Source organism: Colias philodice, chromosome 6 (genome assembly GCF_061535455.1).
Source record: "Colias philodice isolate Cphi_HAF_F1 chromosome 6, ilColPhil1 Martin Lab GWU primary, whole genome shotgun sequence".
NCBI classification, from domain to species: domain Eukaryota; kingdom Metazoa; phylum Arthropoda; class Insecta; order Lepidoptera; family Pieridae; genus Colias; species Colias philodice.
In genome coordinates this window covers 4,705,286-4,727,348 of record NC_143091.1, presented here as the reverse complement: position 1 = coordinate 4,727,348, position 22,063 = coordinate 4,705,286, and the positions used below count along the sequence as shown (strand labels likewise).

Here is a 22,063-nt window from a genome sequence, read left to right as displayed (position 1 = left end):
TCTAAAATAGCTGGTAGAGACATTGCTCCCTTATTGAGCTCATTTATTAGATCGGCGCTGTCGTGTGATGTCATTAGTGAACTGTCGGCACTTCCTAACCTCTTTATGCTACAAAGATACAGCTTAATTGAATTGCTTTTATATTAAATAGATATCTTATGTATACCTTTAATTATTTATTTAATTTGGACTTCAAATGACAGATTTTAATCGTAATATAAGAATGTATGATGTTCAAAATTGTTAGATATTAACGTTAGGCATTCTTGCAATCGGCATTATACATCCAGCTTTTAGCAAGTCACTTAACAAAAAGTTAATATTTTGGTATTGTCGCTTTATGCAATATCCATAAATCAGAGTACTTCTCTGCGGTATATAACTCGCGACAAAGTAAAACTCTCCAGATATTTCAATTCACCTCCTCGCCTCACACAGACATCTTTATCCCAAACGTAAACGCGTCGCAATATTATACAGCGTTTCAATAGCGATCCCGATTTTCCAGCGCATCTGATGTTGCCGTCAAGGATCATATTCGCTTGCAAATAGATATGAGGTCTTGAATCTCGGTAACAAATTAACGAGGGAGTCAGTCAAGTGTCAAGTTCCACGCTCCATCCCTACAGGGCGTAGCGTGCGTGTGACGCCATCATCTAATGCTCTCGCCTTTGAGATGTTTAAACACCGTTAACGATCGTCACATGTTATTATCATTATTCGTATGCGAATTACATATATTTACAAATTTAAATAAGTGTTAATAATTACACACCTCTGAATTGGTTTCGGTTTATGAAATACCCCCTCGGGATGGAATTTGCGGATCGCTATCAGGTAACCTACATAATAAAGCCTATATGGGGTCATAATAATTAAAATCGATAGTTTCCACGTTAATTGGAGATTGAGTATTGAGAACAGCATATTATATTGATAATAATAATAGTTTCGTACAGTAGTAGCTACTTACAATATACCGGTAATGTTTGAATCCAAGCGATTGATCTTGTTAGGTCTCTTGAATACAGGAATAGATGGGAACAATAGATTCTCATTGTTATAGTATTGAAATCACTCAACGCTTTAGGCTTTGTTTTAACTCTACGACAAGATTTGCGCAATAAAGTTATTTACCAATATCCTTTTGATAAAAACTTTGTTGAATACGTAAAGAAAATCACCGAGTTTTTCAAATAGCTTTTATGAAATATGTATATTAGATACTTCAATAACTAATCCTCATACAGACTTTGACTAAAAGAGCTCTGCGGTAAGCAAAACATTTTTCGTCAATTTTTTCAATATTTTTCCAATATGTTTGTGTCTCCCTTGTCTTATTTTTAGATTTATAATCCAATAACCATGATGGGAGCATAAATAAAATATTGGACAGTTGAACCCGCTCATGTAATATTTATTCTTTACTAAGAAGTATATATTTGGAAACAATATTTAACCGAATTCTAAATTCGTTCAATGTTTTCGTTAATGATAGGTAAATAAGACAAACGTAATAATTTTATGTCTGGATTAAATTATTATACGTTTATACTTTATTATAATAGTAATAGGTAAATCGATTGCAAAAGAGCTTCGCGTAATGATCAATCTGATGCAACTTAAAGCGCAGTGCCATAAGAAAAGTGCGTTCAAGCTTTCGACGCAATTTACTTGTTTTGGTATGTGCTAATTTATTCTGCGCGAACGCAACAGGCTGATGCAATAAATCATTATTCGTGTATCATTTGACATTTAATACTTTTCCATGAAATTGTCTTTTTTATTGTTTTGTAAGTAATTGATAGAGGAAAAAATTGTTTAAAGAAATATCTCGATAATGAGCAAACAAAACCAAACAACGACAATACGAACGGAAGTAAAATTAGTCCTTTAAAAACATGAGAAAATTCTGATAAAAATATATAAAATCTTTAATTTATTCTGTAACAAAAAGGTTTTAGCTTACAAGAAAAAGTCAAAAGGGTATTAAGAAAATCCTCTGATATTAGAGCAACCGACCGCTTTTAGCGTTCTGTTGTTTAAATAAGAAGTTTAGTTCAATATTCTCGAGTTAAGTATCGTCCCAGGAGAGCAGCCGTTCCCAGGAGCTACGCGAGGCGAATCCGTAACACCTAATATGTAGACGATAAAGCATCGATTTTCACACAAAGCGAGGTTACTTTCGAAACGGCGACCCCTTCTCAATAAAAATCACATTTTCTTTCACAAGTCAGTCGTTGGTGCTGGGTGACATTTATGGCGGAGTTTAGTGACTTCCGAAGTAGCAGGTTATCAGACGTGGAGAGGGGTGGAGGGGGGGCGGGATAAAGGAAAAGCTGGAAGCTGGTGGTGACTCGCCCCCGCACTCGCGTCCTGACGCTCGGCGCGCCCGACCGCGCCGCTCCCGCGCGAATCTCATTTATTTACGCGATTTCATTTATTTACCAACTTGCCCTTTGTTTTTTACAACCCGTTGTTCGTCAAAAGGTTTGTTGTGGCTAACAGAAGTGCATATGTGTCTGTTGTATTATTTTTCGTAACGGAATAGAATTAATTGTTGTACTTAGTGCGAAATAGGTAATGCAGTGTACATTCACAAATTTTATTTACTATGTTATTATTAATAATTATGTGTAAATTTTTATTTTTACCAATATCAACTATTATTTGTATCTGGAAAATTTGTTTTCCCTCGCTACACGATATTCATTTTCGTAGAATACATACATTTAAAATCCAACAATATCTCTTTTATAGGTATTTTAAAAGGTATTTTAAATATCGTTTAAAATGTGTTATCCTATCTTTTGATAGTTGTAGTTAAACGGAGCACTTGGTCGCCGTTAAATTTTATAGAGCTTGATATAATAAACGTGCCTATTTCTAAAAAGGTTAATCGGTTGAGTTATACTAGGTCACTCTGTGTTGAACCGTATTGATATTAATAAATATTGCACGCCTCATAAGCGAAGCGTTGAGGTGGGTACTACTGTCACTTCGCGCAAAACATCTGATTTTTCAAACTTAAAATGTCTTTATGTATCATACATTGCACTTGTAAGATAATACATACACACACATATTAAGAAAAACCACTATTTTTAACGTTCATGATATTTTTGATGTCATTTTTGTTATTTAAACTAGTTAAAAAACAGTTTAAAAAAGTTCTGTCTTGGACGTCCGTGTGTGCGGATCCTTTTTCTTGTTAACACGATAGCGACCGAAATACTTTACTAATCGAGTCTTTTTTTTTCTCTTACGCTTGAGTATGCTCAGGAATAGAACCCTTTCATTTTTCAGGGTCTGATTCGACGTGGTTTAATTGTTATTAAATAAACAAAAATAATAATTAATAAATATTTATTTAAAAAAAATTATGAGGCGTGCACTTTTGGATTTTCCAAATTATTAATTAGATACGTCATATATTTATGGATGAAAGTAACCGTATAATTAACAGAATATTAAAAGACGTTGATGTAAGTATTTAAATTTCAATTGACAAAAACTTACAAAAACTCTCGCATTTCAAAATCAGATTACATTTGAAAAGTGTTTCAACTGTGTTCAAATACGATTAAAAAGTATCATTTAACAAAAGCTGTTATTATTCATAAAATAAATTAACATTTCATGGAAATAAGAACGGACTAAATGGTGGTGGACAGTAAATATAATTTATATTCTGTTTTGTGTAAACATTAGTATTAACTTGAATAACCTTTTGTGAACTATAATTTATAGCGCATTAATTAATAATGCATTTTTCAAACATTATTTTTCTCTCATACAAGTGTATTCCTAGAAATACCTCTTTATGTTGTGCCTTTCAGTCGTTCCATTATTCAACTAATGGCTTGTCCAAATAAAAAAATAAACGCTACAACCGAAAAGCTAAATTTAAACAAATAATATATTTTAGTACGTTAGAAGATTTAGCACAAACCATATTTCCATCTTAAATCATTTCATAAAATAAGTACCAAAAATTAGATATATATACCTACTAGTAAAAACAAGAAGTCATGGTGAACGTAGTAAAATATTTGAAATAGCTGTCTATCGTTAATCGTTTAAGGATCGTCTAGTGACCAGTCTACTTAATCTGGTCCAGCACGCGACGTAAAAACTAATACGCACTTTCAATCCGGACTTGAGCGAGTTTCTCGTATATAAGCTTAGAAGTACATTTATAAACAAATGTTTTATACAATGGTATTCGATGATTTATAGAATACAGCCGGAATAGTGCATCCTGTGTTGTCATAGACTTCCCGATTTGTCATAGTGCAATCTATTTTAACGTATAGAGCTTAGATTTAATTTAATGTTATAAAAATATCGTTATAAATCCGATTCCATAGAATATAATTATTATAAAAGTGTTCGATATTTTTATGATTCAAATTTCTTAAAGCAGAGTCTTACTTTGAACATCGTCAAATACCCATATTACGTTAATACATTTGCTCGACTCAACGTAGCATTAAATCTGTTGAAACGCGAATTTCAAATTGAGTTCCGTCCCCGACTGTACCAATCTATCATAAAGTAGATGCGGGTGTATGTTATTAGCGGGAAAAGTACTTCGATGAAATACGCGGCGTATCTTAGGCCTGAGCGGGATCCGCAACTTTCTTAATGCGTCCACGCCGAGGGGTATGTCGCGCTAGGCTTGGAATGAATACCAACTCGTAGGTTTACATTTTATAGAGAATCTGTGCCATGTGATAAAAGGGCACCTAAATAGTTTGAATAACTATATAAATATAGAGCGGCTTTCACTTCTTGAAGATGATTTTTTATCAAACTAACGTTTTGTGGGCTATGTCTGTGTTATTCTCGCCTTTATTATCAAATATAGTTACAAACCTAGCTCATTGAGCTAGATAAGCTATCTCCTTCCTGTTCAAAAGATGAGTAGGAGCAGTTTAGAAATATTAACTGCGTATATACTAGCTATCAGCACTAACAGACAAACGGATTTAATAATTTGTTTTATGAATTAGTTGTTGGCAATCAGGGATATTACGAAGTGTTTCCTAAATGCTGGCTATATGCGTAGTATGGAATAAGCAAGTACTTAACTAGTTGGTCTAACATGAGCAAGCTCCAGTTAAATGTAATTATACATATGCAGATGTTTGTTGTTAGGCGTTCATTAATTAATAGCTGTGTTAATAGTCTAATTGTTTATCAACAAATACAGGAATTTCGTGAGGTCAATATAATATGAATAACGAATATAGTTATAAAGTTTATTTCGTAAAATTACATGGTAAAGCCGAACATGAATATCGTACGGGCGGGAAAAGCAATATTATGACAATGGGCGTCTATAATAAACAAAGTGTGATACATTAATAATTTGCTAATAAAACGGGGAATAACACATAAACTTTAAATAATGGAACAAAATGTGTACTTTAAAAAAACATTTTATACTTATAATGTAATTTTATTGCTAAATTTCATAATTACTAGAATATGCGCCATTGTTTCCTTCACCGTATAGAGATAATAATGCACGTAAGCTAACGCTGCCCTCGTAAAATGCAATGGTCGTTATCTCGGTTTGGTTTCGGACTTGTCTCAAAGCGGGTAAGATGCTGCTGTTTATTACTCCTTAACAAAGATAACATCATTAGACGTGACAAGCTGTGCCAAGTTAAAGCGGTGCTCGCTAAATCGCTCTAGGGATCGGGATAAAGACGTTATTTTTCGAACTGGCAATGACAAGCTGAAATGTGAGCTGTATAGAAAATTAAAATTAAAATAGTTTTCAAATATACCTTTTACAATAAAACTGTGCGGACTCTCTATTTCATTTATAAATTTCTTGTAAAACATACACGCTACTTCGATTTACTTTCCCGGTTTTCAGTCGTTTTTATTTAAACATGTATGTTATAATATATTATTTGAAACCCATTAGATAGTATGCCCCATTATAGAGTACTGTTTACCTGTTTTCAATAGGCAAACGTTCAGCCATCAAGTGGCCATTTCGTAAATGACTTGAAGCGCAACAGAACAATAGCGGCAATGACGTAGCCGTTACGATTTTCTATGCAAATGGGATGCGATGCGAGTGATTTACATAGCGACTGGGAAAAATCGCTGACCGCCACTGACCTTTGTACTGAATACGGAAATGTGGGTTTATAAGACTGCCTAATCAAATAAAGTGTAGCGTATAGAAGCGTTATTTTATTATACTTTAACACTTTCTGTTTCAAATTGTCGGATACCTACATCAATTAATGGATACTTAGTGGTTCGTTGTTCACTTTTAAAAAATCGGACGTAAAATATTATAGAATTTAAAATTTCCATTCGAAAGCGTTAAGAATTTTATTACTTACATCCCTCACAAGGATTTATAGGTGAGACGTGTTCTGCGGGGACTCTGTGAACTTGACGGGGCTGTTAATTATATCCCGGTGAGGAACTGAGGAGCTACTGTTACACTGAATTTCGGAGCTTTAATTGCAGTTTAATGATGCAGGAAAAGCTGCCATGGTGCTAGTTTTGGTGTTCGCGAACAAGCTCGTTACATCATCGCGCATTTTAGTTAGCCATACTTTTTGTTAGACAAATGGAATACATATTATCTCCCATTCCCTTTATTACCTCTTATATTATGACAGAAATTAATATAAGACCGTAATAATTCTTATGAATAGCACAAATAATTTATTCTCTTTGCGGAGACATCCTAAAATAATAGGCTTTATTTTGATATAGTGAGGTAGATACGTTTTTACGTATAAATAACGTTATTCAAATTGTATAAGTATTTGTGTAATATAATAACATTACGTTTAGCATAGTATTTGTTTAATAAAATTCTTATTTCTCATATCTTTTACATCTTAAACAAAATAACGAAAACCTATATTTTTGTTTTATCTAAAACCCAAAAGTCGCAAAACAAAAGTTTTTTTCAAAAACTCGGCTACCTCTTTACAATCTTATTTTATCTCGTAATTGGGCCACTCGAATCCTTTTTCCTTAAATTGACTGACCAAATTGGCTTCAGCCAATTACTACCTTAAATGATTTACACGAAAATAATTATGGATTTAAAAGGGCTGTGAAGTTTTCCTTTTGAGACCACGAAACTCATTAACATTGTGGCGTCAATTACAAATAGCTAAAGGAAGTAACTAAGTGCTTTTATTCTTCCGAGGAAATAGGCCAAGAAACAATTTGAAAAATAAGAAGAGGTTTAGAATTGTATAATAGGGAACAATTGCGTTTAAACCAAAGTACCGTTCAAGCAATTTTTGGAATTTGTGGTTTTGAAGTGACACAGAAACAAACATTTCATCAAATATTTTCTATTCAAATATTTGAATGCATGTTATATGTGGGTATTGCAAGTTGTATTGCGATAGCTAATTGATCCAAACTATTGAACATTTTGAATGATCATTGATCATGTCAAATTTAGTTCAATTTGATAAGCTACAATCGTCATTTACAAGTACCGCCAAACAAATTACGCTAACAGGGGCAATTTATTTATCGTCAATATTTAATGTCTTGTAATATTTCGACAGGAATTGAAATTTTGTCGAGAGAATTTGATAGAGAATGTGAGTAATGTAATATATACCTGCCTAATTACTTTAAATATTTTTTCGATATTTAAGTAATCGTTAAATATTAGCGGTAATATTTACTTTGTCATAATAATATTAAGAAGGTTTACGATTATAAGTTGAAAAATAAAGATCAAAACTAAGTATTAACATTTTTATGAATTTAAATTGAGGTTTTCACGTTACCGTAGCAATTGAAAAGGCGGATCAAAGCTTATAAATTGAATACATTTTATGTTTCATCATAAAATCATTCTTCTTCTTTTAAGGAATCGATTCAGTGGTTCATCGATTCAGTTAAATTTTAATAGATAATATGTTAGTCATCTCATTGAAGTTTGGAATGATGTTTATCTTGATTCATTCAAATTGTACAGTAGAGCAGATAAATAATCTTCAAAAGCTTTTAATTAACATTTAATTTTCTCAGAAACAATGCGAGTAAATACTGTTAAACACGGTAAACATCGTTCTCCTAAACAAAACAACGATCACAAACATTCGCTATTCAGAAGCGTACACGTAACATCTCTTTATACGTTCACTGATATTTATGTGACAAATAGAGAGCTAATAAATAATCTAGACGACTCAACGAGCTAAGGGTGTAAAGAATGAATACTTGAACGAATGAATGTCAAGCATTCAGATCTACAGGCATTTCAATCCACGTTTTATCAGCAATCTGGTCGATACCGCCCGTCTCAATAGGAAACTTCGTTCATTTGACGCCCAACCAAAGCCCCACTTTTTGAAACAAGTTTTTCAGCTCCACTCAGTAACTCTCCATTGAATAGCGTTTAATTCGGGAAAGAATACGCCATAATAAACCATATTTTATTACCGATTGGCGGCAAGTTTCAGCTCTTTGTGTTGTAGGTTGTCGTCTTTATAAGTACATCCTTCGAAGAGGCCTTATAATAAATGATACCTCAGGCGTTACTATAAGTCGAAGTATAGTATTTTTATAAAGATATTTTTATTGTTACTGTTTACCAATTTCAGCCTTCTTATTTTGTATTTTTTTACGATATTAAATCGTATTTTAAAACTCATATCAAAAATTGAAATGCTGAATAATCGAATACTCAAACCACTGGTGAGTTAATTTAAATTGATAACATAAAAATATGTGAAATGGTGGTTTATGAAAAATGAATGGCTGGACATAATTATTCATGATATTCTCGTAATAATTTAAATCCCGGAAGGCTTTGACTGAATAAGCTTTGGCCTTTGATAGTAATTATTTAATATTTATCCCCACTTTACATAACCACGAGTCCATTCTAAACCAACTTTGAATTTGAAATTATACTTGAGGTCTAGCAGATCCTTTGAAAACTAAAGTTTGGATTGGTGGTATGTGACATCAGCGAACTGCTTAGTTTAAGTGTCGTTTAACTTTCATTTATTTATTCGAAAATATTAAACAGGGAGAGAAATTATGCTAGTAATTATAAGAAATATTAAAAAAATACTTCTAAAATATTCAAATTCCAATTATTTTAATTCTTAGTGCTGGGTTGTATCCCGTTTATTATATTATATTATTCATATCTTTCAAATATTTGATAATTTGCATTTGATGCTATCAAAATAAAAATGTCTAAAAGTTGCTTTCAATTTATAAGAAAAATTGCGCTACGTTGAATAAAATCGCGATTTCACTGTATTCAAATTGGATAATAATACTTATCACATTTCTCTGAAAGTTAAACTCGATAACTAACGATATGAGGTTTCGCTGAAATGTGAAAAAATATATCCCTAATTCCGAACACGTTCCATTTATATTAGGGTAGACTGGGTACGATTGAAACAAAGGACGGTTGAAACAACACGAATATCTCGCAAACCGTTGGTGGGGGGGTTAGGGGTCCAAGGGGAAAATGAAGCACACAACTGTTCTAAACACGAACCACAATGTTGCGTCGATCTCCGCGCGCTTCAGCTGATTTTATAAGACCCTATTGTGTTTTTATGACCAAAAGTAAGTATTTTTGCTTGGAGATTTTTCTAATTATTGGCGTTTCTATTTAAGTGACAGTATTAAGTGTGGGTTTTTGTTTGAAGTGAATCTTGTGGAATATGACATTGTGAATAGTTTTTGTGTATCATTGTTGTTACAATTACTATAACTGTATTTTACCAAAAGTAGGAGTTGGGGACGGTTGAAACATTTTTTTTGGGTACGGTTGAAACATTGTTTTAATTATTTTTTGTTTTTTTAGATGCCGATAGTACGTGTAAGAGAGATTTCGGGAAGACAAATAGACTTACCGAAGTACAAAGACGCATATGAGGAGGTGAAAACCGGAAAATGATTGCGATAAGTAGCAGAGAAGCACGTTTATTCGCTTCTAAGGTAAATTCGAATGCGAGATGACTGTGGCGAGCAAGAAAATAAAAAAATGGGATATAATAGAGGATATAACAATAGAAGGTATAATAATAGAAGGCGAAAAATCAGAAAGTCTACTATTTACACTGACACACCAGATAAGGAAGAGATAAGAAAAGAGCAAGAATTGATATTGAAACGAATAAGAGCTAAGCAAGTGAAGAAGCGATTGGATAGAGGAAAATGGAAGAAATTTGATGGAGGAAAATGTAAAAGAAACACCATAAAAGCAAAAAAGAAAAATGTACAGAGAAGATATCATCAGAAGATGAGGAGTAGGTACTTCTGTCTTGTTTGTATGTCACCATATTGAGAGAGCAGACCTTATTGTAAAAGAGTTACTTAATTATTGTTAGATTTAAAATAAAAAATCAATAAAACATATTTTAATTCTATATTTTGTATTATTCGCATATTTTTCAACTGACCCTAATCACTGTTTCAACCGCCCCTGGTATGGGGACGGTTGAAACAAATCGGATTTATTTTTTTAATTTGATCTACTGTTTAAAATAATACATCTGGAACTAAAACCACAGTGCCTATTAGTAGACAGATACATGCTCTTTAATTTAACATATTTTTTTCATCGCTCGGGTTATAAAAAGCAAAGTTATGGTCGTTTTAAGTGAAATCGTTTCAACCGTACCCAGTCTACCCTAAATACTAGGTTTCCGCCCGCGGCTTCGCCCGCGCAGTCAAAGAAAAACCCGCATAGTTCCTGTTCCCATGGGATTTCCGGGATTGCGTCATTTTCCCAGGATAAAAAGTAGCCTATGTCCTTTCTCGGGTATCAAAATATCTCCATACCAAATTTCATGCAAATTGGTTCCATAGTTTAGGCGTGATTGAGTAACAGACAGACAGAGTTACTTTCGCATTTATAATATTAGTATGGATTATGTATGATGAAAAAAGTTTTGTTATGAATCCGTTCCTAATATTAAAGCACAAACAAGTTCGCTTTACTAAGTAAATATGAATCTAATCTGAATAATATTTTAACGTCTATCAAACTTTTAAACAACCTTTGAGGTCGGAGGACAAAGGCCCGAAAGATTAACCCGTTCATTTACCTGACTTTAATTTGAATTAATACTGATTTATAAATGAAATTTTAACGGTTTTCCGACGCCGATATCATTGATGAAACGGTTAAATAAGTTGATGTACCTACTTTGCTTATAATAGTAATTGAAAGATATTAAATACTTTGAGCGTCTAAGCGTATTTTATAATCAAATTAAATTAAACATTTCTTATTAGAATTAAGTAAAACCAAAAGTTACAGTATTAACGAAATTCGATACGTAATTTGAAACGTCGTTGGAATTTTTCGTAATGCATATAACACACATCTGCATTTTTGTTAGCCAACAATAATATTTTACATTCAACCAGCAGGCTACGGCACAGTGTGATCGATTCTCTAAAAACAGTGGTTATAAGTGATTAAAAATGGCTGTTTGTTGGATTTATGTGTTTACTTTGCTGTCTCTGTTGCTGAATACCAGCGCATCTATTTATGACGACGACTTCGATACCTACACAAGAGCTACTGATTATGCATCATCAGGTAAGCTTTCCAGACTACTTACAACTACTCTGAATATCATTATTTAGGTACCTATACTATATTTTTTTAATGCGAAAAGATATTTTAAATTTTAATAATAAAGTACTTATCAGTAAAACGAAATAACTTCGATAATTTGATCATTATTTTTAATTGATGTTTCTTTATTGAGTAAAATTGTAAATGATAAAAATAATACATATAATTTGTTAAAAGATATATGTATTAATATTATAAATGTAAGTACTAACAAGGTTAGTGCGGAACAAATGGCAATATAATTGGACAACCAGAATAAGTAATATTCATAAAAGCTAATTCGCTGTGACGCGATGGCACCCAAACCCTTATTATTATATTACCGCAGTGGATTTTTATAACCGAATTATAGAAATTCGTGCTCAAAGATTTTCAATATAAATATATATGAGTTAATAAAATGGAATTTTCTTTGAACTTTCCTTGAATTCCTTGATATTCGATACATTGCTAGAGCAATGACCTTTTAGAAAGGCGTTCGTCCAGACGACATAAAAGATTAGGTATTTACTTTACACTTATGTGAAGTTTAAAACTAAAGCTGTTTAGACTAATGGTTAGAAGTGATCTCTGAACACATATCGTGACCCCATTAAATGTTTTCTATGTATTAAAATGAATCGTAACATAACATGTTACAAAAATGTTATTGCTGAAGATGTATTGTCTTTGTATAAATTTTTGTCGACAATGTGAAATGAAACGTATAACCGCGTAGTTATTGTTGTCTACAACTCTGTTATTACGTCCTAAATGCACAAGAACGATACAAGCGCAATCTTGTGAGACAAAGTTATGAAACGACTCTTGTTCGAAGCGTGTAATTGCAATATTTGTTGTAGCATCTCATCTGCATACTGCTCCAAGTTTGTAGGTGCTGCGCGAAAGTTGGGGCACAAGATTGGAGCGTTATATATGATAAGAGGCACGTGTACATGCGGTACCTCAGTGCTACACTGTATGCAAGAGTGCAAAGCTGGCTGTTACGTCAGTAACGAATGCACTCATCGCCATTGCCTGCCGGTAATACAATTTCCCAGCTACTACGTTATTGCCATCTTGGGGACAATTTGGCCTTATATTTCTACAGCGCCGGCGTGTTTAGACGTTTCAAATTTGAGAACGGCAGCTTTTAGCTAATTGAAAAGGCTTCGTTCATATTGGATATTCAATTGATATACCCAATGGTTGAAATTGTTGGCGAATATGCGAGTAGTCTAAATTTAGATTCGTATTACGAGTATGTGCCGGGTGCATAGTTAGAACGTTCTTTGAAACTAAAAATGCTTTGATGACACACTTGTTCCTTTGAAGTTTACGCAAAAAGCCTATATTCAACACGACGAGGGAATATTTGGATGAAAATGCTATTTGGTAGAAAGCTTTCCCCCTGTTATCCTAAAACAATTGTATGCTGATGTTAAGAAAACACGTGATATAATTAAATTTTGTCGTTTGTCTTCCTTATCGCTGTGTTATAAATATACCTAATATTAAAATACCATTGTAGTAGGATCCTCTTATGTTGGCGTTTATTGTTTCCTGTTTAAAAACAACAACACAATATGTTGGTGAAAATATTTTTGCACAATTAAAAAGGTCTCCGCTCTACTATGTTCAATAATACATATTATTATCTAATTATAAATCAATTATTAATTAATATCGTTATAACAACAATAATTTCAGAAGTTTTTTTTAGTTCGACTTTATTATACACTTCATTGACATTTACCATAAGAAGTGCCTTTTGAAAGCAAGATAGTGGATTAGAATTACTGTTACACAGAAAGAACTGCGTGACCAATGGCCAAAAGTCAATAAAGGAAGTCTTTTGGTCATGATAACACAGTTATCGATATTGAATGAACCATCACAATCGTAAAAGCTATCCATGAGAGTTTTGGTTCGAGTGGCGACGATTGGGAAGAAATTATTTACGGTTGAAATGTCAATGTGAAATTTCGGATATGGTGGTATTGTATCTCTAGCAGAGGCGGCTCGTGACAAAATTTTATGGGTGTTCACTTGAAATAAAACACTGAAAATACATGGTGTAAAGCAGTACATTTATCAAAAAAATTACTTATAAAGGAAATACCTACATACGTCTTTCTTTTTGGTGTGCAAAAATATCTATAACTTAAAGCGACAAGACATTCGTAAATATCTGTTGTTGCTTTCATCACAACCACACAACCACGGTTTTTTTTACATATTGTTCAGATTTAAACACACGCGTATATGTTTTCGTTTTTGTCGTACATTTTTGCGTAAGATCAAGTTCAGGCCGTGGCGGTCCCTTAGCTTTACATTCAAGCCGAATTTGTAACGTTTTATCACACTTTTTAATGAACGCCACATTATAATTATTGTTCATTTTAACACTCACAAGTAATACTGATAAGTACAGGCTATTTCAACACGTATTTTATAATTTTAATTAGAAAATTGCATGAATCGCGCGCGTGCATTGAAGTTGACTCGAGAGTCGAGTGTTTGTTTATATTATAGACGTAGCAACTGGCAACGTCGCAATCGCTGTCCTGCCGGGCGGTAAAAACGAACCGGCAACGTTTGCGGGTGCGGCGCACCGAATTTTGCTACTTTTCCATAGAAAATCTTTTGTTTCACGCGCAGGGCTCTGGCAAAACCCTCTCTTTCACTCCTATTGGATTTCGTATTAGGAAATGTACTAAATCTTTTTTCATTGGAGCGCAATCGTGAGCGCACCGCTTCGCGCGTTACATAATACAGTAGGTATTATACAGGTGTATGGGATGATGGAATGATGGATATATTCATTGGTATTAACAGTAGTTTTAAAGATTACGATTGATTTTAAATAGTAATAATTAATGTTAATAATTAACTCTTCAATTCCCATGTCTAAGTTAATAGCAATTTTGCATTTCTCTTTTACTGAAATAGTTTAGATACATCTGGCGAAGACAAAAACAAAGAACAAAAAAATTAATTCTACCCCCCCTTTTTGTTATGAGGGTGTCACCTACAGGTGACACTGGGCATTGTTTTAACTTAGGACTCTAAAGGACTAACGAGGTTTTTCTTTTTTTGGTAGGAATAAAATATCGATTTTTATTATAATAATATTTATTTATGAACAAGTAAAAAAAAAACCATAACTTATTTTTTGTGGAACATGTACCAACACTTTAGAAGTAAACCCATATTGCACTTGGTGCACATTTTTCTAGTGGTGATAGTACCTGCATCTTCGCTGTGAGCAATCGACTGCCGAGTGGTCGTCCACAGTTCCAGCACTCCTCACTTCTGTGGGCACTCTCTACTACTAATTACGGTTGCCACATTCCGCTGGAAATCTTAGTAGGTCCAGTTAGTTTCATCAGCCCTTTGATCAGCCATGCATTTTGGCAAGCTGCTTCTATGCCAAAACACGTTTTTTATCCACAAATCCAATGCGATCTACTTTTATGATATGATCCAATCCGTGTTAGTTGGATACAATGGTGACGATGCTGTTGTCATGCCACATGGCGGCAATAATTTCATCAGAAGCTTTGTAAGGTCTTTTTTCTTCGGTATTTTGACTTCTTCTTCGTCATGTACACAATTTTCTCCAGAGATGAAAGGGTTATTTTGACATTCTACTTGTGTTCAATGCATGCGACTAGAAAAATGAAAAATACTAGCGTCATTTTCGTCTCCACTATCTTCGTCAGTCACCACACCATCATCAGTAGGAAGTAAAATAATATCGCCTGGGTCTTCTCCGGCGTGCAACTCCTAGGCAATCTAATCTAACGTCAACCTGTAATACGTAAACAAGTTCTAAAACAATATCACCACATAGCAATAAGACAAAATATAAACAACAGTCTTTTTATTACTTACAATGAATTCGGAATAATAAAGTTATTATAATGCCCAGTGTCACCTCCAGGTGACACGGCATATTTTCAGTGCTGTAGTGAAGATGCTATTAGTTATTTTTATCATAAAATATATTTATATTATAGATAATACATTCATTTACTATATGTAATAAGAAAAAAAACAATACTTATTGTCGGGACATTTTTATATCACTTTACACTTCAAGGAATCACACAAACTCTGACTACCTCAAATACGCGCGAAACAACTAAACAGATTTGATATATAGCATATAGTTAGCTTTGCCAAAAAAAAACCATGGATATTTCAACTAATAAGCTTTGATACAAACATGGTAGAATTCAAAAATAAATTGTCATGTGGTAGAAAAAAAATATTAAACTACTGTCACCTACAGGTGACACTGGGAATTGACGGGTTAAATTAAGGAGTATGATTTTATTATAATTATTTATGGGAGTTCACTGCACCAGCGCTCCTTAGGGCGAGCCGCCTCTGATCTCTAGTGTAAGTTATAGCTTTTAAAAGTTGACTTATTTTTATCTCTTTCTTACTTTCCGATGAGAAAAACGAATCTATCGTCAAAATAAAGCTCTAGTTAATCTAATCATATTTTTTCCCCTCTAAGTATGTGCCAATTTATGAACATAACAATGACAAAGCAAATATATTCAAATGTATACGAAAAAACGAATGCAATGTCAAGTATAAAATGCTTTTATCTAAGAAGGTTTTACTTTTCACCGGTGAATAACGTACGCGTGAACGTGAAAATGGCGCTAATCATCTTCAAATCAGAAAAGGCTTTTTTGCAAATACAATGTGATTTATGTTAAGCTAAATATAATAGGACAGTCACTATTTGCTACTAGTCCCACTTGTATGGTTTGTACTGCCTAGAATGTTTTGTATTTTCTCTCTATCAAAGCTTTTACTTCATGATCTTCCTAATATTATAAATGCGAAAGTTTGTGAGAATTAATGGAACATCCATGTTACTCTTTTATAAAAACTTCTTAATAGATATGGATGAAACGTAACAGTAATATATTTATATAGGTTAAAATCAGAATAACACATCAGCTAGGCATAGAAATACTAAATTCTGCCTACGGATTCGTCTGCGGGTGTAACCGCGCGGCACAACTAGTTAATAAATAAAAAATTTACCTTCAATAAAGTCTTATAAAATCGCAAACTCATTACACAGATAGCTTCACTAATAAACTTATAACAATCTTAATTTACTGAATTAAATAAAGTTCTATTAGTCCTTAATGTTCTGCAATGCGACCAATGGGACGGCTATTTACAATTCCGATAATGGAACCTTATATTATCTAGCGGATTAATTAACCGCTATCTCTGATCTTCTGTATTGTACTCTGATATCTTTGTATGGAGGTAGCAGAATGTGTATAATTCCAAGCACTGGACACTATCTGATTGTTTTGGTTATGTTAACGGTATGATAATAATATGATTATGACGTTTTTGTTGTTTTGAGTAATGAGAAATCTATAAAAATATAAAATAATAACAATAATTATAAAAAATTGTGAAATATCACTGTTGTTTTGTTCGGAAATTATCCGAAATATTGTATAGTATAATGTGACTAGATTTCCGCCCGCGGCTTCGCCCGCGTTTTCAAAGGAAAACCCGCATAGTTCCCGTTCCCGTGGGATTTCCGGGTTAAAACCTATCCTATGTGTTAATCCAAGTTACCCTCTATTTGTGTGCTAAATTTCATTGTAATCGGTTCAGTAGTTTTTACGTGAAAGAGTAACAAACATCCATACAAACTTTCGCCTTTATAATATGTAGTATTAAGATTAAGATTTATACGCCTTGCTGCAACTTCATTTGTGACTGTGAACATTTTCCTTCGAGATTGTATCATACATTTTAATTCATAGCTTATAGCATAATGTACTTTTGATTTACAGTAACACAAAAATATACAATGCGAGTCTATTAACACAGAATAGAGATTAGACAAACACAAAGATCCATTACTTTAGAATGCAAAAGAATTGCGCTGCAATTATAATTTAGGGCAACGCTCAATCTTCACACACAGAGCAGTTTTATGATATCACAGTCTCTGAGGGAACGCCCAAATTTATTACACGGGTTTCAGAATGCTTCGGGGTCGCACCCGACTGAAATGATTCGTAGGGTGTGCGTTTTGCCTACAAATTGCCATTCGTAGCGTGAAAATCACCTTTGATAAAAGCGATAATTTTTCTCCACCAATGTTTTATGGAGCTGTGATATTTATCGACCGCTTTATTTGTTTGCAATTTGCGTGGGAATGGTTTTATAACCGCTATCATATTGTGGTAAGAAATGATAATAAATAACACGTAAAAAATGAATATTGCTCATGTTGTATACATTTGTTCATTATAAGATAAAAACATTTTTATTGACTAAGTACTGAATCTGTCGTCCGCACCATTACAAAAATAGCACTAGTATCAAAGCATTGGCTCTGGTTGCCTGGGCCAGGCCATTTCTCTTACTTAACTCTAAGCTCTAGTAAAATGCAGGATTTTTTTAATTTTGAAAATTATGTTTGTTTGTTTACAGAAAGCCGTACGTGCACAGCGTCAGAGTTCAGATGCAAGACAGGGCGCTGTATACCGATGTCATGGCGGTGTGACAACGAAAAGGACTGTTCTGATGGCTCTGATGAAGAACCAGGAACCTGCAGTAAGTGATTCTTTATGGCTAATATCAGAAAAATACATAGGTTTTCATAACTACGTTGTCAAAACATACCCTATTCAGAATGTGTGCGGAATAGGGACGATAAAGTTTCACAATTTATTCCAGAGTCCCGTTTATTTTACGTCTTTTCGTACAGTTTGAATACTCGTATATTTTTCCTACATTCATAAATATTTACTACGAACGTTTGCCTCCAGGAACAACGATTTGTTTTGTTAAGTCATCAGTAGGAAATAAGCGGTGGTATGTTTTGCTACGGTCATAATAAATATTTTGTTCGTGTTTTCATAGCCTTTAGCGATAAGGAAACGAAAAGTAATTTTATCAAAATAAATACCCACACAATTTGTTAAAATCCACAGAAAAATGAAAAAAAAAAGCGGATCGGTATGTGACAAAAGCAATTGGGGTCTTGATCTGCGTTCCATTTTGAAATGAAAATTATCTCTAACAAATTATTCTCTCACACACAGGCCAACCTTGATAGACAATGGATTTATTTAAATGGACTGTTCATTCTTTGAATTACAATGGATAACTTTTTATTGCCCAAAAAATAAATTATCTGCGATTTATGGAAAAAGTTTTAAAAGGTATAAGCGTATTTTGTCCTTCGCGCGGCTTCCAACGAGGATTAAAATCTTAATCACGACTCGAAGTTCCTGGATTAATATAATCTTTCGCCCTTTGCCTAAACTTCTTTCGTTATGAATTGCGAATTAGAATTTTATTGAAATACATGGACCGCGGCTTTGTGTAGACAATTTGAGGAAACGCTTAATGAGAAAATACCATCGCGATAAAATTACTGGTTGTTATGTGGGGGTATTTAAACCGTTGGCAGGTAGGTATTTAAGCTTCTCACGTACGCGTTAATTTATTTAATGTTTGTGGTAAATAATGAAGCGTGTATTGAACTGAATTACGATAATGTAAGATTAGAAGACTATTTGATCTACCTATTTGAAGATTGGGCCGATGTCACAAACAAGTTTGGAAAAAATTCACTGTCGGAATTTTCCTTTCCTTTTGAATATAATTGGTTTTATATTATGTATTATAAAACATAAATAACAATACGCGTTACCAAAATAGAATTGGGCGATGTTCTTTTAGTGTTTTTTTTAGATCTGTTAACTCTTTAAGGGTCGCCTGACGCAGTGACCCGTGAAATTGGAATCGGATGTCGCTCGTGAATATTGATTGCTCTTTCTTCATATTCAAATAATGTTTTCAAATTTTATTATTCTACCATATGTATTGAGGTTGTGAGGAAGATTTTGATGGTAGATATTATGGTGGATAACAAAATTCAGCATTTGTATAATATGGTGAATAATATATTGGTCTGCGTTATACAACATTCGTACTTCGATTACTTGAAGATTAATGCATTTATTAATGTGTTTTTTTTTTGGTAATGGTAGAAATGGAATAGAACATTTTTGTATTTTTTTCGCCGATTTTTTTAATTTTAGATCTAAATATGGAGCAAAAAGTTCACGTAAAGGGCAATATAGCGACACCGTTAAATGAGCTATTTTCGTATGCACTACCTATTATGACTGTACTTAATAATTTGTAATCCATATTTCACAGTTAAATTTAGTTCTTTCCTAGAAATTAGAATGAGTAGGCTGCTAGCTAGAACACAATGCTTTTTATCTCATTATTGCGTCCTACGTTATTGGACGCCTACGTATCGCAGTAGAAATATTAATTGACTGCCATTTCGTTACTTTCAAGTTTTTAACGTATTCATACATACTATATAAATTAATGGTCTCCTTTTCTGGCTTTGTGTTAACGAAACGAAATTAAAAAGGAGTTTAGAAGTGGAGCACAGATTATAGTCTAATCAGCTTGTTTCGATCTTTTATCTAATCTAAATGAAATTTTACAGTTAATTTCAATAATGTTAATTTAAATAATATCAAATTGGATTGCATATCCTTTTACGTTTATTGAACTAATGGATACTATGGAACTTTTATTTATTTATTATTTATAGTAGAAATAGCGTTGTTATTACGTTAAAAAATGGTTAAGGTAGAATTAATTAACTTGAATTAAAAACTTTATTAATTCTAGTTCATCGTCATAATCAGGTAAGTGGCTATGACAATCTGACCATCAATCACACCCATAAAAAATTATATAGCATTTTAAATACAACTACTAAAATAAAACTAAACACTACCAAGCTTAAGCGAAGCATACATTATGAAATTCAGAGAATGATTCCGTACCTACATCTTGAAAATATGTTCGACCCAACAGCCAATTTAGTTGTAACTAAGCCCTTACATAACAATAGCGATGAAATTGCTTGCAAGTAACTTGTAACAATACGTAAAAGCTAAGACCATGTGGTGTTATTTCAGCGGAACCGTGATAGCCGCAACTTTGTTCGCTCACTGTAAGTCGACCCAGCGTAATGGAAAAGGTTTTTATATGGGCTACGGTCTCAATGTTTTGTAAGCTTTCACCAACATAAACATTAGACGCATGCGATATTCCCCGTTTGGTGTACGCTATGCGTTAGTGTATTGAAATTGAAATGATGAAATTTGAAAAATTGAAATTGTAAAAATTTAATTTAATTGTAATTGTACTTTGTATAGAATTGATACGTCAAGTAAGTCATTTTAATGGGAGTGATTTTGCAGGTAAATGAACGATATGTGTAATAATTTTTAGCCTTAACGTTGGGTAAAACTATGTTTTAGATAAGGTATGACACTTTCCTCATGGAACAAATTAATTAACAGATATACTCGAATACACAAACTTTCGCATCAAATAATAAGTTTCACGGAAGGAAATTCGTTCACTCTATTTACAAATGTGTGCTCAATTACATATAACTAGAAGCTAGTCACATAATAGTATAGAATGTGAGTGTTGAAATAGAAGCTTAAGTTTGTCAGCATAATTGTATTAAGTCCCAGTTTATTCGTCTCGTTAGATCCGACGTGGAACAACGTAATGCTCGAAATAAGGACTATTTAGCGTCATTAATTACGTCCCAGAGTCGCTTCTGTTTAACGTAAGCATTTATTAATCTGTGTGAAGTTTATATTTGGATAGTACAGCATTATTGCTTCGCCTTTATTACGCTTTGTTATTTATATATTACACGCTCACAAAGGAGGTCAGTCTGTATTTTTATACAGAAATATATTACTTTTTATGGTTATGTGAGTGTGCTAAAGAAATGAATGTATTCATTCATTATTTGTGATTTACAGAATGTAGTGTTTCATAATTACTGTCCCTTTGCTTCGAATTTAATTACACGTACAAAACATTATGAAACACGCAAAAACAAACACTATTAACAAAACAGAGCCATTAATTCGAAAATATTTGTTTGAATAAAGCAATAATGCAAATGAAGTGGTACATTGTGCCTATAAATTGTTGTACAGTAGAAATGTAAACGGAATTTTCAAATACAGCCTCACAGCGCAGTTGCCCAGAGCACAATTTTCTCTGTGTGACGGGTCACTGTATACCCGCGGCCTGGCAATGCGACGACTCGCCGGATTGCCTAGACGGCTCCGATGAACACAACTGTGGTAAGAACGGGGATACGGAGCGAGCATGGCAACTTGTGCATGATCATCGCAAAATTTCATACGCGCTATCATCATATCAGGTGGAAAGTCAAACGGTAATAGGCACTTCTCTCTACAAAACATCTACCATTGGAGCGAATGGCAATTATACAACAGAAAGTTAAACACAAGTTCGGAAATCAGAACTCCGGTGCCCAATTTTACCGCAAAAGGGAAAAAAGAACAAATTAATTTT

At 33.3% G+C, this 22,063-nt stretch overlaps 1 protein-coding gene and 2 long non-coding RNA genes across 17 annotated transcripts in view; 1 reads left to right on the top strand and 2 right to left on the bottom strand.

Moving 5' to 3' along the window:
- LOC149487650 (uncharacterized) overlaps window positions 1-22,063 on the bottom strand; it is a 148,559-nt gene that overhangs the window by 22,245 nt on the left and 104,251 nt on the right. The window lies entirely within an intron of this gene.
- Window positions 1-22,063, top strand: part of LpR1 (Lipophorin receptor 1) — a 179,356-nt gene that overhangs the window by 119,558 nt on the left and 37,735 nt on the right. For 5 of the 15 annotated variants that reach the window (XM_089696265.1, XM_089696263.1, XM_089696264.1 and 2 more), the window contains exon 3: window positions 18,107-18,229. In XM_089696265.1, the coding sequence (XP_089552391.1) occupies window positions 18,107-18,229 (123 nt within the window). Of the gene's footprint in view, window positions 1-2,348; window positions 2,581-11,418; window positions 11,594-18,106; window positions 18,230-21,708; window positions 21,829-22,063 lie in introns of those variants that run through there. The other 10 variants (XM_089696275.1, XM_089696274.1, XM_089696267.1 and 7 more) reach the window with 7 other exon arrangements.
- On the bottom strand, window positions 13,681-16,027 carry LOC149487657 (uncharacterized). The gene is made up of 2 exons (XR_016315737.1): window positions 15,927-16,027; window positions 13,681-14,504 (listed from the first exon to the last, which is right to left on the bottom strand). It is a non-coding gene; the product is annotated as an uncharacterized LOC149487657 (long non-coding RNA).